The 16080-nt window shown below is 41.8% G+C and overlaps 1 protein-coding gene across 3 annotated transcripts in view; it reads left to right on the top strand.

Moving 5' to 3' along the window:
• Window positions 1–16080, top strand: part of CARHSP1 (calcium regulated heat stable protein 1) — a 119569-nt gene that overhangs the window by 98007 nt on the left and 5482 nt on the right. For all 3 annotated transcript variants that reach the window (XM_067551290.1, XM_067551289.1, XM_067551291.1), the window contains exons 2-3: window positions 766–958; window positions 4832–4954. In XM_067551290.1, coding sequence (XP_067407391.1) covers window positions 786–958; window positions 4832–4954 — 296 coding nt within the window. In that variant the 5' untranslated portion in view covers window positions 766–785. The remainder of the gene's footprint in view (window positions 1–765; window positions 959–4831; window positions 4955–16080) is intronic.

Here is a 16080-nt window from a genome sequence, read left to right as displayed (position 1 = left end):
CATCGATGAAGCCATGCAATGTAGACCAGTCTTTAGTCTCTTTTCCCTAGCGACGGTTCCTCCTGATCTGGGCTGAGTTCTGCTGCAGGGGAGTTTGGCACTGCTGCTGCCTGTGCAGTACTTGTTTTGTGGAATAACAGAGATTTCAGTTCCCCAGGCTGTGAATCCAGCACTTTTCATATACCGGAAAAAATTCCCGTCAAGTTACAAAGTAAAAGAAAAGAAAAGAAAAGAAAGAGCTGTGTGGATTATAGTTCTCCAGACCCACTGTTTCCAATAGACATTCCACTTCTCCTATTGACTAAAGGCAGGCCAAGTCTTTGATCCTAAATCAGTGTTTAGGACCATCCCAGGTTCTCTCCCTCCAAGCCTGGAGAGAATGCAGACTTTAAATCTGTTTTTAGGTTCATTGTTTTATCGAATAAAAATGGCTTAAGCAGGAATCTGGGAATGCTTTACAAATTTGTGGGTATATAGGTAAATTGTCAATACGATCAAAGAAGACTAGCCATATTGGAAATAGGGCAGCAAATCTGTGAGCCAACAGATTTCCATGGGAAATTTTCTGTGGGAATTTCCTGATGCAGTATATGAGAACTAGCTAATCAAAAATGTATGTGACATGATCCTGTACATAGCAGTACGCTATGACATATTGTGCAAGCAAGTGACCCTGCTTTGATGATTTAATAGAAACTGGAAAACAATTATCTTTACTGAAAAGGTCAGAATCTTGTACTAAATCAGAATTCCCTCCCACCGTAGATATTCCTTAAGGATCAGGAATGTCTTCCGAACCCACATCTTCAGCTTCTGAGCAGTCCCCCTCTTCTCCAGCATCTCCACGTTCTCTCCGCCTGCCCGAAAACCGCAGAACAAGAGATCGATCTCCATCGCCCATGCGAGGTTACCTTATCCCCAGTCCCCTTCCAACCCGACGGACCAGGACGTTTTCAGCGTGAGTATTGGAGGGGCAAAAGGGGAGGAGGGAAGGATTCCTAGTGACATTTAATATGATCTCATTTAATAGTTTTCTATGAATTTGCACAAAAAACAAGTTTAAAAGTTTAATAGAGTGATTCAAGGAATATATTAGCTTTCATAGTATAAACCTGCCCTCGTTGGGTTCGGGTGCATGCTGTTTTGTGGGTTTTGAAGCTTCCATACAAATTGTGTGTGTGTGTGGTGGGGGGAGGAGAAGGAGGGGAGGAGTGGTTGTTTTTAATTAGTTAAGGCTCTGATCTTCCAGTACAATCTGCCTTGTGCTCATTCTTCACTTTCCATGTCCTACCCATCCAGTGCAGGCCCCTGAGGATTCTACCAAGACCAGGTTGATCCAGAGTGGCCTAGTGAAATAAATATTGCAGGAGTGTCTTCCCCACAGAGCTCACAGTCTGGTCACTTTCGGCTGACCATATGACATTACAGAGAATTCCCAGTGCCTCCATAATAAAGCTGTGATCCAAAGTCCATTGAAGGCAATGGGAGTCTTTCCCTTGACTTCTATTAACTTTGGATCAGGCTCTAACTGGTCATACACCTTGTCGCTCTAATATCCTGGGACCAACACAGCTACAACTACATTGCATATATATAATATGAAGCCATGTTCAGCCATTAGACCCTGATCCTGGAATGAGGTCTTTATGGGAGCAGAGATGTGCCCAAGCAGACCTCATTGCACAGTAAAATACTACCTAACTAAGACCTCAGTATTTCAGTTTGTCTGTATTTTAAATGCTCCTGTATCTAGTTGACTTGGTATGTTTGTAATCTGTGTTTTGCTCCTGTGTAATCCAGTTTCTCTCTTCAGAAGTTAACATTACTAATTCACAGCGTAATTAAGATTGATGCTATTTATATTAGCAGTTGTGTTCACAGTGAGTTTAGAAAGCCCCCACAGCAGAAGACCTGAATTTAACATGATGTTAATTACAAAATACTTCAGTTGCTCTGAAATTTTATAATGGACCATTTTATGGTTTAAAAAAACTCATGAAGTGCTTGCTGAGTTTGATGTCTTGGCTTGATGTGACCATAAAAACCACCTCAGGGTTAGACTTTTCCTATGCCTAAATGTCACATTAATAATTAATTATAGAATTTAATTGTTATCAGTCATTAATCTCCACGCCAGCTCTTAGAGACTTTCAGTGTTTGAGGGTTTTTTTTTTTTTGGCTTCTGCAATGCTCTAATCACTGTTAATTGTTAGAATTTTGCTGGTTTGGTAACCCGTTTTGACTGCCCTTTTTAAACAAAAGGAGCTCTAAGACAGTTCAGTCTGAAGCTGTGTGGAAAGAGAGACTGTGGTGGAAAACATCTTTTTGCACCAGTTAGATTTAAAAAAATTTTTTTTTCTGATGTGTGAGACCTGAAATTCTCTTCTTTCAGGTGGTTCATTACAGATTTAAGGTTTTCTTCTATAAACCTTGCTGGGAGGAATGCTTTATTTTCTTGAATAGTCTGATTTGAAGTCAATGGATTAGGCCTTGTCTACACTACAAAGATAGGTCAACCTGTGTTTGGTCTACTTACAGCCACCGCATTAATTACTGCAGTGGTTGATGTCCACATGAAGTTCCTTGGTGCACGTACTCACCTCTCTCAGCTCTGCTGGCAGCTCCCTGCCCCACAGGCTTCTGGACTCCTGGCAGGCTGTCCCCCACTCTGGTTCCCCAATGGGAGTTGGGGGAAGCTGCCTGGGGCTTTTCAGCCCCCCGGGGAGTAGGGTCCAGCTGCCCCAGCTTTTCACCCTGCTCCCAGATTGGAATGGGGTCCTGCTGCTCAGCTCTTCAGGAGAGTGGGGAGCAGGAGCTGGGCTCTAGCTGCCTGGCTTTCTTGGCAATTTCATGGCTCCAGCCAGAATGACAGCCAACAGCCGATGTAAGGAAGGAGTGCAGTGTCTACACTGACACTACATCGCTCTAACTACACCGACATAAGCCCATGATCTCTCATTGAGGTGGTTTTATTTCATCGGCATAGCCTGGGAGTGACATTGGTGGGAGGGAGGGATTTCAGTGTGTACACCTCCACTGTTTTGTCGACAAAAGTCTGTAGTGTAGACCAGCCCTTACTCAGGGTAGTGAGTGTTATACCAAGTAATAAATACTTACAGGGTCAAGCCCTTAGTCAGCTTATTCATGGACTCTTTTTTCAGTGTGTGTGTATTTTAGTTTCTGCCCCATTTTCTCACTACTGGGGCTTGTGGCTTTAAATGAATGACTTCGGGATTTTCTTTTAAGTGATTTTATAATTCACTAAGATCTAAATAAACCTTCTGAAAGTGATATCATGAAAATTATGACTTGTTTAAGTGGCAATACAAATGACTGACTGAGGGTTGGCCATGTCATAATGGAATCCAACCAGCAGCTCAGAAATGAGAGAGAAGCGACAGCAGTGTTGAGCAAGGGAGAGGTAAGAGAGGCTGTTGACAAACTGTAACGCTGCATTCCCACCTCCCACAAACTGTAGATTGGATTACACATGGCGGCGGTGGCACAACAACAAACAAGCAGTACTGGAAGATCAGGGACAAAGTGAAAGGTGGGATGAGGAAGCTAATGCAGCAATCAGCTGACCATGTTTCGTGGCCTGCTGCTCCTAAGGAAATACATGTATTAAATTCAACTGTAACTTTATCCATTCAGCCACCTCAATGCCTCAGCTTTCTCAGGGCCCCCAGAATCCATGGCTCTTGTTCTTGGCTATTGTCTTACATTGTCACTATTTTTTGCACAAGGCCCACAATTTTCTGCTACTGCATTATTCATTTATGTCCACAAACTCTTTCTTATAGTCCTTGATTTAGCTGAATGCATGACATTGGGTGCATCACTTAACCTCTCTGTGCCTTGGTGGGGAATATCTGTAATGTAGGTCTAACACTTGCCTATGAAGGGCACCTGAGAAGTGATGGCTGGAGTGCAAACATCTTGCCTGGTCTTTTTTATTTATTTTTTTTAAATAACCATTCTAGTGGGTCACAGGTGGAGAAGAAAAAGAATGAATGTGTAGGATATAAAGATAAAATCTGAATATTGGCAAGGCAATGTTAACACATACACCCATGGAAAAAGCACTACAGGTGAGGAACACAGTCAGTGAAAATGGAATTAACTTCATTACAACCTGATGGATCTGTAAAGTATTTAGAAAGGTAGTATGGCTGCCTGGGTATCCAAATAAAAGGAGGCGGAATGGCTAAATCACAAAATGATTGTGAGCTTTTTTTATCCTAGTTCACTCAAATAAATGGTTTTATGATCAGTAGATCTGATGCTTTATCATACCAATTGCCTATTCAGCTACAGCTATTGCAGGTCTGGTGAAAATAGGGGGAAATGGCATATGAGCTTTTTATGATGGGTGGATGTTATACACACCAATTGAGGGCTTGATCCTGAAGTCCATAGAAGTTACTTATATTGACTTTATTGGCTCCTGGCTCAGGCCCTGTAGCAACAGTTATACAAATATCTACAGGGGAGCCAAGGACAAGACTGCTCTGTGTGAATAGCCACTTCCAGAAAATCTGTACTGTAAAGCAATCCCAGAACATGTTTAAAGATGTCAGCTGCTGGACTACAGCAGCAGCATAGATCTGTATTGATTTTGACCCATATTTAAAGGCCATTGGGGTGCAAGATAAGATGTGTGTAGCATGAGACACTGTACATTACAATAGTTTGCACAGAGGCATATTAGTGGGAGGTGACTGAACATCTGGACTGTTGTATTCAGTTTGGGTGGTATTCTGTAGCTGTGGTGTTGGTGGAAGCCCTCATATAACTGCTGAACATTATTTGTGTCCCTCTCCCTGTGCAGGACTGTGCGGGCCTCTGAAGGTCCCATCTATAAAGGAGTCTGTAAATGCTTCTGTCGCTCCAAAGGCCATGGCTTCATTACTCCTGAGGATGGAGGGCCAGACATCTTTGTACACATTTCTGAGTAAGTCTTTCAAGTTCAAGTAAGTCTCCCCACCTCCCCAACATTACTCAGGTTATAAAGGGGAATGGTCTGTGCTGTGTAACCTTAACTTCAGTGCAGAAAAATATGCAAGTGTTATGGAAAGTAATAGACTAAGCTTGTTTATTGACCAGTACTATAAAGTCAGATATTTTTAGACCAGAAGGGACCATTAGATAATCTAGTCTAACCTTCTGTAGGTAACAGGCCTTTACATTTCACCTAGTTTATTCTGCATTGAGTCCAATAACTTGTGTTTGAGTAAAGTATACCTTCCAGAAAGGCCAAGAACTCCCAATTCTCATTCACTTTTTTCTCTCTCAAGTTTTTCCTCCCAATCAATTGCCCTCATAACTTTCCTCAGCTTTGGGAAATTAGCCCTTAAAGCATCAAGTATATGTATTACTGTTTGGGACAATACTCTGTTTGCCCACACTGAATGTGATCGGATTATGATCACTGGTTCCTAGACAACCACCAACTTCCAGTCCAGTGATTAATTCATCTTCATTTGTCATAATAAGTTCCAAAATCGAGTTAACTTGTGTTGGGTGCGTGACACTGTACACTGCAAACCCCATATTCATAATTTCCATACAGTTGTAATAATTCATATTAAGCATGCCATGTAAAATAGCTGATGAAAAGTCATAATCTGCTAAAACACATTGTGCTGTCAAAATATGCATATCGCTAATATTTTTATATAGTAAGATTTTGCTGTTATTACAATGTGCTTGCTAGTTGCCAGCAGTCTCAGGTGGTACCCCAGGGGGCGGCCTGTCACAGGGTGCAATACCTTTTTTGTTAAAAAATTATCATTTATAATTTTTAGAAACTCCAAGTGAGTTTCCTACTGGCTTCATGAGCCCTGCAGCATGTGTTGCCCGTATTAAAGTCTGCAGCAACATCAGTTTTTCTTTCCACGCTTCACAGATGGGTGCTTAAGGAGTAATTTATTCTGTTCTCTGTGTTGATTTGGTGGCCCGTAACAAACCTCCACTAGTATCCCTTTTCATGAGTGGCGTTAGTTAGCAATTGATCCATATGCATTCAAGGTCCTGTAGTTCTTAGTTATCAATAATTTTAAAACAGATAAATAGTGTCTTTAATGTAGAATGTGCCCTCCCCCCACTCCCTACCCCCATCTCTTTTACACACTCCGTCCTTCCTGAGCGATTTAACATTCCAATCATGTGAATCATCCCACCAGGTTTCAGTAATACCAGTTGTATCAAATTTCTTCTGATAAATGAGAATTGCCAGTTCCTTTAGCTTGTATCCCAGACTCCCAGCATTGGTATATAAGGAGCTGAAAAATTTCTTCTCTTCACATTCTTTCCATATTGGCTCAGTTTGTTCAAACCCATGGAGTTTGAGTTTACTATGTTTGCCTCTTGCACCTTCCCTTTTGTTGATCCTTCAGTAATTCTTCGTTTAATTATGGGCATTTGTTTACTCTGGCTTTTCAGTGAACTGTTGCTGTGGAAGTTGGAGCAAATGAGGTTCTTGATAAATCTGTACCACTTTGATAATGTATAACTGGAGTCGTCTCATGCACTATCAACCCCCCTTACTCATGCTAGACTTGCAAATAATGCATGTACTCTTGAAAACATGTATCTCTGGGTGAAATGCTTTACTATGGGGACTATTCACTGGAGTAAGCACTATCCCCAGTAGTGATTGTCCACAGGTTCAAGCCCCGTTGATGGTGTTAATGATTTATCTGTATTATAGTAGTGTCTAGAGATGGTTATTGAGATTGGGGCCTTGTTGTGCTAGGCTCAGTTTGGCTCTGCACAAACATCTTGGAAGGGATGATCTCTGCCCTGAAAAGCTTACCATGTAAATAGACACAGCAGATAGAAAGTGGGAGGGAAACAGGCAGGCCGTTGGCAAAGGTGGGAATTGAACATAGGTCTCCTGAGTACTAGTCTAGTGTCTGATCTACTGAATCACATTGCCTCTCATTTGTGTTTTACCGAGTAATTTACTGAGTAATTCCTGACCTTTTTTCTCTGATGATCCCATTGTTACTAGTGCCCAGTTTTTCTGAATGCATCATGGCCTAATGCACAGCTGTATTCTGTTTTCCTTCCAAATACTGTGTTATAAGAAGGTTAGCAAGTTTAACACTCCCAAGTTTTGTAGTACCTAGTGAAGACTGCATATGCGTAGGGCCTAATTTTTCTTTCATTGAAGTCAATGGGAGTTTTTCCATTAATATTAATAAAAACAGGATTGGGCCTTTAGTTTAAATGTTCAGTTTCAGATAGAGTTTTAAAGTAGTTGACATTTCCCTCCCTCTTATTAATATGTGCAATTACCAAAGTACTGAAGATTTCAGTGCACTCCATATTCTTCAATTATTCTAAAGTATGTTTCAGGTAGGTGGAAATAGCTTTTGTTTGAAAGTGAAAGGAAGTATCACTGACTTTTGATTCTGACACCAAGCAGTGCAGAAATGATGATTTAATAACTCTTTGCTTTTCAGCATCTTGCATTGGGAATAAAAACACTGTTCTTCATTAATGGGAATTGCTCATTTCAGGCATGTTGTATAACCCATAATGGCTCAGTAGGATTCTAGTGACTCAGTTATCATTATATAGTGTCACTTTCAACATATGAGCTTGTTTATAGGGGTGCATTTCTTCTCTATTCTTTTCAGCCTCTGGCCTCTCCCAAGTGTGACTTTGACTAGGAGTGACATGAAACTGGTTGACTATGTTTGTCACACAGTCATTTTGGAACAAAACCAGAATGTTTTATCTGTGCTCACCAACTTTAGGGATTGAGATAAAAAGGGACCCCATTGAATTTTGCTCATCTCTACAAATGCAGGGGAGGTCAGTGGATGTTCTAACCAGCAGTGTTAATCTGACTGCTTCCCACCACAGATGAATATTACTTTAAACTGAAAACCAGAAGCTTTGATTTTAATGTAAAGAAATGCAGTGCAGTGGTTGGGATGTTGTTTTGTTTCCTCTGAGCGGCTTTGGTAAGATTGTCTGATCCTCTTTTATTTGCTCCCACAGCTGTGAGGAATAGCAAGGTTACATTTCAATGAAAATATTTCTCATAAACCCATCAAACTAAAAGGACCGCACCAAATTAAACCACTCTTCTGTATGTTTTACCTACCATTGTAACAAGTAATTCCTAAATTTACTAGAGTTGACAGAGATCAGAGAATAGAAGTTCTCTGGTTCAGTTTGTTTTTACTTTGTTCTTTTCATAGTACTTGTGTATATTCGGTTTCACTCATTTTCCAGCATAGGCAGTCAGGCCCTGATCCTTCAAACTGTTCACCGTGGGCCGATCTTTATGCCCACGTGGAGCCCTGTAGTATTGATTCGCATAATAGGTGTATGGTGGAATTTCCGTTTCTCAAATTATGACTCCGTATTCTCTGATACAGAAACTCAATATGTAACCAAACCAAAGGCTGATCCACAAAACTGGTGGCTTCGGCTTTTACTGAACTTCTGCATAAAGTATTGACTCCAGAAAACCAAGCACTTTTATTGAAAAGCTTCCTGTAGATTTTTAGAAATGCTCATATTAGCATATTGAAAAGTACCTAAACTAGAAAGACATTATAGCCTATCGAGTGCTTTAAGGTTTTCACGCACTTTGTCCTTGTTTAGAGCTGGGCTTGAAAAATCCACTTGCTAATGGTGGGTATGAAACTTTCCCTGGCAAATGGGGAATAGAAAGGTCCCTAAGCCATCAACTTCTGCAAAATCTAAAATTTCATTTAAGAATAACAAATGTCTTGTTTCATGGTCCCATAGGAAGCCCAGGGCAAAAGGATCTCTGCTCTTCTAATTCCTTTTCTTCTCTTAACCACAAGGCAATGCTTTAAAATGAACCACTATCTCCAAGGTAAAGGTGTTATTGTAGCAGCAATGATTATAGCAAATTTTCTGTCCTCATGAATATCCTATCTCCTTTGTCCTGGTTTCATAGCCAGCAATTTAACGGAGACTAATGGTAGCTCACATAAATGCTGGGCTTCTTGACTATTATTGAAGCATAACAACTGATGTGACCGTAATTTATTCTTCGTTTTCTATCTGTCCTTCCCAAGAAGACTGGGTGCAGTTCTTGATGGATGACAATCGGGGTTTGAAGCTTTTGTGTGGTAGTCAGTAGTAGAGGACATCCCTGCCGAGCTGGCTGGACAGCAGTTCCTCAAACCATCATGCTGGTGTAGGACAGAACAGTCAGGGAAGTGTGTGGAAGAGTAGAAGAGGAGCTGCTGGGTAGCACCAGGTAGGCACTGCAGCATGTGCACTGTGGGTCTTTTGGGGCTGTGGAATGTCCATGGTGATAGTTGCTAGACCACCTGCTAGCGTTCTAGTGAGCACTAGGTAGGAATCCTGCCCTCCTGTTTTGTCAGTGCATTTGGAAGAGGGCGCACAGTGCAGAACAGAATTTGGCCATAAACTCACCTGACTGCAGAGGTGAGACTGGCAGCTAGCTCAGCAGAGAGCGTTAACAAGTGAATGAACCAACATCTGCTTCAGAAAACACCATTGTAGGAGCAGTTAATTTCATGGAATGGGAAAGTGATGTGCCCTACTTATGTGGCTTTCTGCAGTTTATTAGAACTTGGCTTCACTGCAGAGACCTTCAAACTGTCCTTCAGGTTAGAATGTACTGACCACAGTGTAGTGAACCAGTTCTCAGAACTGCTTCACTGTTTGCACTCCCTGCTGTAACTCTCTAATCCACACCATGCATCTTCATCATAAACTATCCTTGCAGAGATCCCCAGCTTGCTGTAGTTTCCTAACCTATTGGGGTGTGAGTTCTGGAGGAACTAGGTTCAGTACATCCATAACTAAGGATGCTACATTAGCCAGAAACAATTTGTAAATGGGGTTGCCCTGGGATGCATTTCCATTTCAGACCCCACATTCATACGTACGTGACCAGAAGCGATTATGGAGAGGTAAGAGATTTACTTTGGGCAACATCATCTTCCTTTTACACCTACATAGGTCCATGTCACACTCCTGTAGTGTGAAGGAAATCAGTCATTGCCTCTGTTACCTTTCTAGACTCTTTGGCAGGAATATAGAGAACCCCTTTTTCAAATGCCTCTTCCTCTGACTTGCTGTCAGATGAGTTGCAAGGCCAGGATCTTGCCTTAACATTCTTAGTGGTGTTCTTCTACCAGTGACATGGAGTATAAAATCATGTACTGGAGACAAACAGGTGCTGAGAAGTAGTAGTTTTTCTCTGAAAGGTGAGTCTAGTTCTGAACTGAGGGACAGAATTGAAAGTGAATATTTCAGCAAACGAATATAAGCTTCAACACCAAGGAAAACTCACAGTGCAATAAATAGCTCTGAAATTGTCTTGGAATGAAGAATGTTTCTTTGATTAATGGAATCTTGCCAGTTTAGAGCCTCATTTAGGTAGGCCAAACAAGTGTGACCTTATCCCTTAAATGACAGAGAGCTATCAGTCTTATGCCTTGCTGTGATTCTTCTTTTCTTAAAGCACCTAACCTGGCCTTTCTCACTGATTTTCAAGTTTGAAGTATTTGTGTTAGCAGGGGGTTTCTCATGATTTTCCAAATACGCAGTTCATAATGTTTGATTGACCACTCAGAACTACTATGGAAGCAAATAACGAGGACTCAGCAGTGAGGTGAAGTTATGTTTTGTACAAAACAAGTCTTATTAATGGCTACATACCACCTGCTGCTGTGAACCAGAAACGAAACCTATTCATGCTAAACTGATTCCATGGAGTTGCCATCCCATTGCCATGCTGTAAGAACGTGCCCAAGGGTGGCCCAAGCATCCAGTTGGATAGTATAGCTGTTTTAGACTTCTCTCTCTGTCTTTCCCCTTTCTCTGTCCCATGAAACACATTAGCTGAGCCATAGGTTGGCTTTTATAATTTGAATAACCCAAGTGACTTTTTGAGTGGCAAAAAGAAGCAGAGAACTGTTCTGCACAGACCTGCCTATGTTATATTTTAAAAGGAGATGGTCCTGAACAGTGTTCCCCAGTCTGACCACTTGTCTTCTTAACCCCAACCCACCTGACTCTTGGGGTGCTGAAAATTTGATGGTTCTGACTTGAGTCCATTCCTAGGTCAAAAGCACCATGGGCAGCCTGTGCCTTTGCACAGGGCTTCCGTGTCTTTTCTTCCCATTCTGCAAGTCAAATGGGTTACTTGCATGGGTGTACCTGTTACAGCAATTAGAACTAGCTCGTAAGGGAAGAGGGGGAACAAATCATTCAGTGTTGTTTGGAGGGGTATGGAAATAAGCAAATTAGTGAGCAGTATTTTCCTAAGGTTTTTCTGCCATTCATGTATTTTCCCTCCTCCCAATTTGATCAGGAAATTCACACATAATACTAATGCAAAGTGGACTTTGCATTGAAAACTATGCCAGTATGTGCCCACAATTATGTTGATGATAAGGCAACCCTAGACCCTTTGTCTGCTGCACCCCAAGTGTCCAAGAGAGAAGATGAGTTTTGCGGCATGTCCTGGAGGCTGACAGATCTGTGCTTTGGTCCAGGGATAAGAGAGCAATTACAATGTATCACATAGGCAGAGGCAGCTACTTAGATGGCCAGGCCTCAACCATTTGGGCCTTCATAGGCCAAAACCAACTGTGTAAGCTCCACCTGGGAATTAGAAGGTGGCCTGTGTAGATGACTGAGCACTGGTGTCATGTTTTCTGTGTGGTGTGCTGCTTAATACGTGAAGAATGTGGCTGCCTGTACTTCATCTTGCAGATGTCCTCACGGGGCCGTCCCACCTGGATTTGTACATGCAGAGAGCTTGTTCTAAGTCTAGGTGCTCATCCTGTGCAAGTTCTGTCCTTCATGCTCATGAGTTTTCTGCTGCTGATCATCAGTTTCTAGCTTCTAGTGCAATGTAGCTGTTACGAAGGAGGGACATAACTGGCATGAAAGAAGCATTCTCTTTGGTGGTTAGGATCAGTCTCATAGATGGCTCTGACTATCAGGACAGAGGACCTATATCAACAATCTGTTCACTAGAGCGCTGACACCAAGAGATGGGCATCAGGCTAGTATTTCTATGGTGACTGCTTTGTTTTGTACCATTTGGAGCTTTTTCAGGGTATGTGGCTTGATTCAGTGGCATCAATTCTTTGGAATTGGCCGGGCCAGTGTGGTGTTTGGGGTGGCTTTTAGAATGAAGAATTGATTATTTATCAGAGGGCTCTGTTGTTACCTTACCTTACCTTACCCAGGTACCAGGACTGCTTCACAGGTGGCAAGGCAGAAGTCTCCTGAAGCATCCAAGGTTTCTGTTTGTGTGATTGGCCCAAACTCCATTAAGGAAGGCGGATTGGTCAATTCTCGCTTCTTGTCTTGACTTCCATGGACCCTTGTAAGCTCATCTCTTCTTTTACTGATTGCAAGATTGGAGCTGTTTGCTTGGGACTGAAGTTGTATGAAGGCATTCAGGGTTGATAACCCAGAATAGCTCTACTGGTCTGTCATGTCTTGCTACTTAATAAAAATATTAGTGTTGGGGGGAGTAATTAAATTAGTATTATAAAGTATGCAAAATATGTAGCTCATGGAAGCATGGGAACTAGCTATCTAGTGCAACTCTTCACCATTACAGGATTGTTCCTTCTGACATATTTTGACCACATTGCAAGTGTTTACACTAAAAGGTTTCCCTTTGACCTTGTCTTTGTCCCTGGAGGGTGAACTAGAGCCTTGCTGATATGAATAGCTACTGTGAGACTGTAACATTCCATATTTAGACAATTTCTTAATAAGAGCCCTTCCTTTGATTGATGTGTTAGCCTCCTTAAATATAGCGCAGTATAAGATGCTCAGAATCATCACATTGGTATTGTGATGGGAAATGAGAGTTGCTGGATAGCATAAAAATGTACGTGCTTTTGTTCTACACTGAGTCAGGGACAACATTTTGTATTTTAATATTTTTGTTGAGATTTTCAAAGTCTTCTATGGGATTTAGATGCAGAATTCAATTTAAATTTTAAATTAAAGGCATTCGGTGTCCAAATCGCTGTAGTAGCTTTGACAAACTCAGCCTTATTTTCAAATATTCATCAGTCCAGAAGAACAAGAGATTTACATGTTTTATCCTCTTAGCAGATCCTCTACTAGATTACACACACAATCTTCATTGCATTTAATGCAAGTGTAGTAAAAAAAAAAAAAAAGCTATCAAACACTTGATTCTCCTTGCTTAGTTTATCTGATTTCTTCAAGTTCACTTGATTTCCAAAACTAAGTTTATCGCTTCCTCCTGTAACTCAGAGAAGGGTTTCAAAACAACCTCTGAATAATCCCTTCATTTTAGACTCCATCACTCCATGCAGTTTTCCACTCCCTTTCTACAGCTGATTTGTCATCTTTCCCTTGTCTATATATTTTGCTTTTTGCCACTAATGGAGATGCTAATCCAGCTCGGACATTGCTTGCTTTTTACATCAAAACATCATTTAATCATGTCACAAGCAGGAACAATTCTCTGTCCGGTGTTTAGCAGCCTTTTTGTGTCCTGTGGACACAGAGAAATTTTATCATTGCCATATCCAATGAGACACCAAGGGGAAAGATGCAGAGGAAAGAATCTCCATTCAGTAGGATGCCAAGTGCGAAGGTTAAAATGAGTGTGTGAGAAATGAAGTCTGTCTCTGAGGCCCTGGGCTATTCTTGCTGGTTCAAAAGGCCTGGCCTGTTTTTGATCAAGTAACTTTATGTCAACAGGAAGGGGAAGATGCGAGGCAAAGAAGCATGAGAAGGAGAAAGCACTTAAAGCCTTTTAAGGGTGGAGTGAGAATTTTTCTCATTAACTTCAATCTCTTGCCTGTCAGTTTGTATAAGGTTAGAAGACAAGCACAAAATTGATACAGTCAACATAATACTCAGTCCTTTAAAAACATTTCCTGCCTCTATTACTAACAATAGTGTAGATTAAACTGAAACTGAACAATGGTTCCATGGGTTTAAGTACAGCCCACTGTGAAACTCTCATCACAGGGGCAGGTTGGCCGCGCTCATAGGTATCTCCAGTTTGGAGTATGGTCTCCAGGAGAGTTAATTTTGCCTTAACCAGCATGACAAGGCATTTCTGAGCAGAATTAGTTCTCAGGACCATACTGGTAAAATACAAATTTGGTTCTAACATTGTGGAAGGAGAAAGCAGCAACAAGCCTTGCCCATTGGGTTCATTAAGTTAAAAGAGTTTGGGTCAGAGTAAATCCAGCTTTATTAAACTGACAATTTATGGATTACTATGACACCATTTTCTTTGTGCGGGCAACTAGTGGGCAAATAGCTGTGTGGGGCCTAGACATGGATGGATAGATAGGCAACCTGGTAATGGAGAGCATAACCTTCAACCTCTCTTCTCTTTTCTCTTCTCTTCTCTTCTCTTCTCTCTAACACATGGTCTCACTGCAGGCAGGCGCATCTTTCATGTGAGGTGCATGTATTTTAACAGAAACACCATAGCTTTTCCAATGTGTACCTGTTTTCCCTTTCATCTCGGAGCTATCCATGTATATGTAACGATATGTAACATTCAGCTTTTCCTTGTATTAAAAAATCAGTACAATATAATAAACCAGTAACTGTTAACTCTGAGGCTAAGCTAGTTTTTCTTACTCTACTTGGACAATAAAACAAGAGCCTTGGCTGCTTGTTCTGCGTCTTGTGTATTTAGCACATTGCTGCTGGTTCAGGGTTCACAGCACTGCAGGAGGAGCACAGCAGGAGACGGTTTAAATCCTCCTTTCTTTTGGAGCTATGGCTAGTTGCCAGTGTACCTTTTCAGTGCCTCAGAATGCACAATGCTTAGCTGGACCTCACCTGTGTTCGTGACGGTCCTTCAGCCAAACTGAAGACAACTCTTGGGCAGGGCACAGTTTGGGTGAAGCCTGTAAAGCAGTGATGTGGAGTTTAGAGTTCACTGCACACTCTCAACACTCGTGTGCGTGTGTCAACGAGACGGAGATGCTTTTGACTATAGGGCAGGGGGCACTAGTGCATGGAGGAATAGATGCTGCTTTATTGCCAACCCTTTCTAACTACACAGTTGTTGCTTTATAAAACATTGCCTGCATTGACAGAGTATGTTTGAAGCCCCAGGGAAAAGAATGCATCACTGCTCTTTGCATCATTGCTTCCACTGTACTTGGATCAGGTTGGACAGATCTTTTTCACTTGTGTGCTGTATGCTGGTGATTGAGTCTTGAATGAATGTTCTGGTCACTGATTTATGTATCTTATTCTGTAGCCTGGTGCCCCTCACCAGGGGGCTGTACGTGTTTAGTGTCTGTTCACCAGTGCCCTTCTCTGAATGGCATTTGGCTAGGCCACAGAGACACTGGAGGACAAATGCGAGTGCAAGTTCTGTTGCTAGCACCAGCTAATGGGCATTCTCCTTTAGCCCAAATAATAGAAGCCTGTGGGCTGTTTGGAGCTGATGGTCCTCAGTTTTGATCCTCATTCTACGGTGGCATTATAGCACAGCTGTTGATTATGTTACATTTTATGGTCAACAGGTCAATACATCTGTGAGAGCATGGCCCAGTCCACTGAGTCCTTTTGGTACCTATGTAAGTTATGTTTACCTCTAGTGCTTACTATAAAATGCCTTTCCCTGGTAGATTGTGATAAGTGGAACATGGGCCTTCTGGTTGAATGACTCAGGATGACTCATATCAGGCTTATCTCTAAGGGTACAGCTGCTCTGCAATAAAACCCGTGTCTGTCCTGTGTCAGCTGAGTCGGGCTGCAGGGCTATAACATTTCAGTGTAGACCAGGGCAGTCAGTTATTTTTTGTCAAGGTCCAAATTTCCTGGTCAAGGTACAGCCAAGGTCCAGACACCAGAGAAAATTTAAAAAAAAAAATGTAGGGGTCCATTCAAAAGCAACTGGTGGTCTGGATTTGGCCTGCAGTCTGTCTACTAACTACCCCTGGTGTAGACGTTCACGCTTGGCCTAGGACCCGGGCTCTGACTCCCCACAAGAGGGGAAGGTCCCAGAGCTTGGCCTCCAACCTGAGGCTGAATGTCTACACTGTAGTTTTACAGCTCCATAGCTCATGTCAG

Source organism: Emydura macquarii, unplaced genomic scaffold (assembly GCF_026122565.2).
Source record: "Emydura macquarii macquarii isolate MOO-44397 ecotype Brisbane River unplaced genomic scaffold, CSIRO-AGI_Emac_v2 contig_1348, whole genome shotgun sequence".
NCBI classification, from domain to species: Eukaryota; Metazoa; Chordata; order Testudines; family Chelidae; genus Emydura; species Emydura macquarii.
This window is presented reverse-complemented; position numbering and strand designations above follow the sequence as displayed.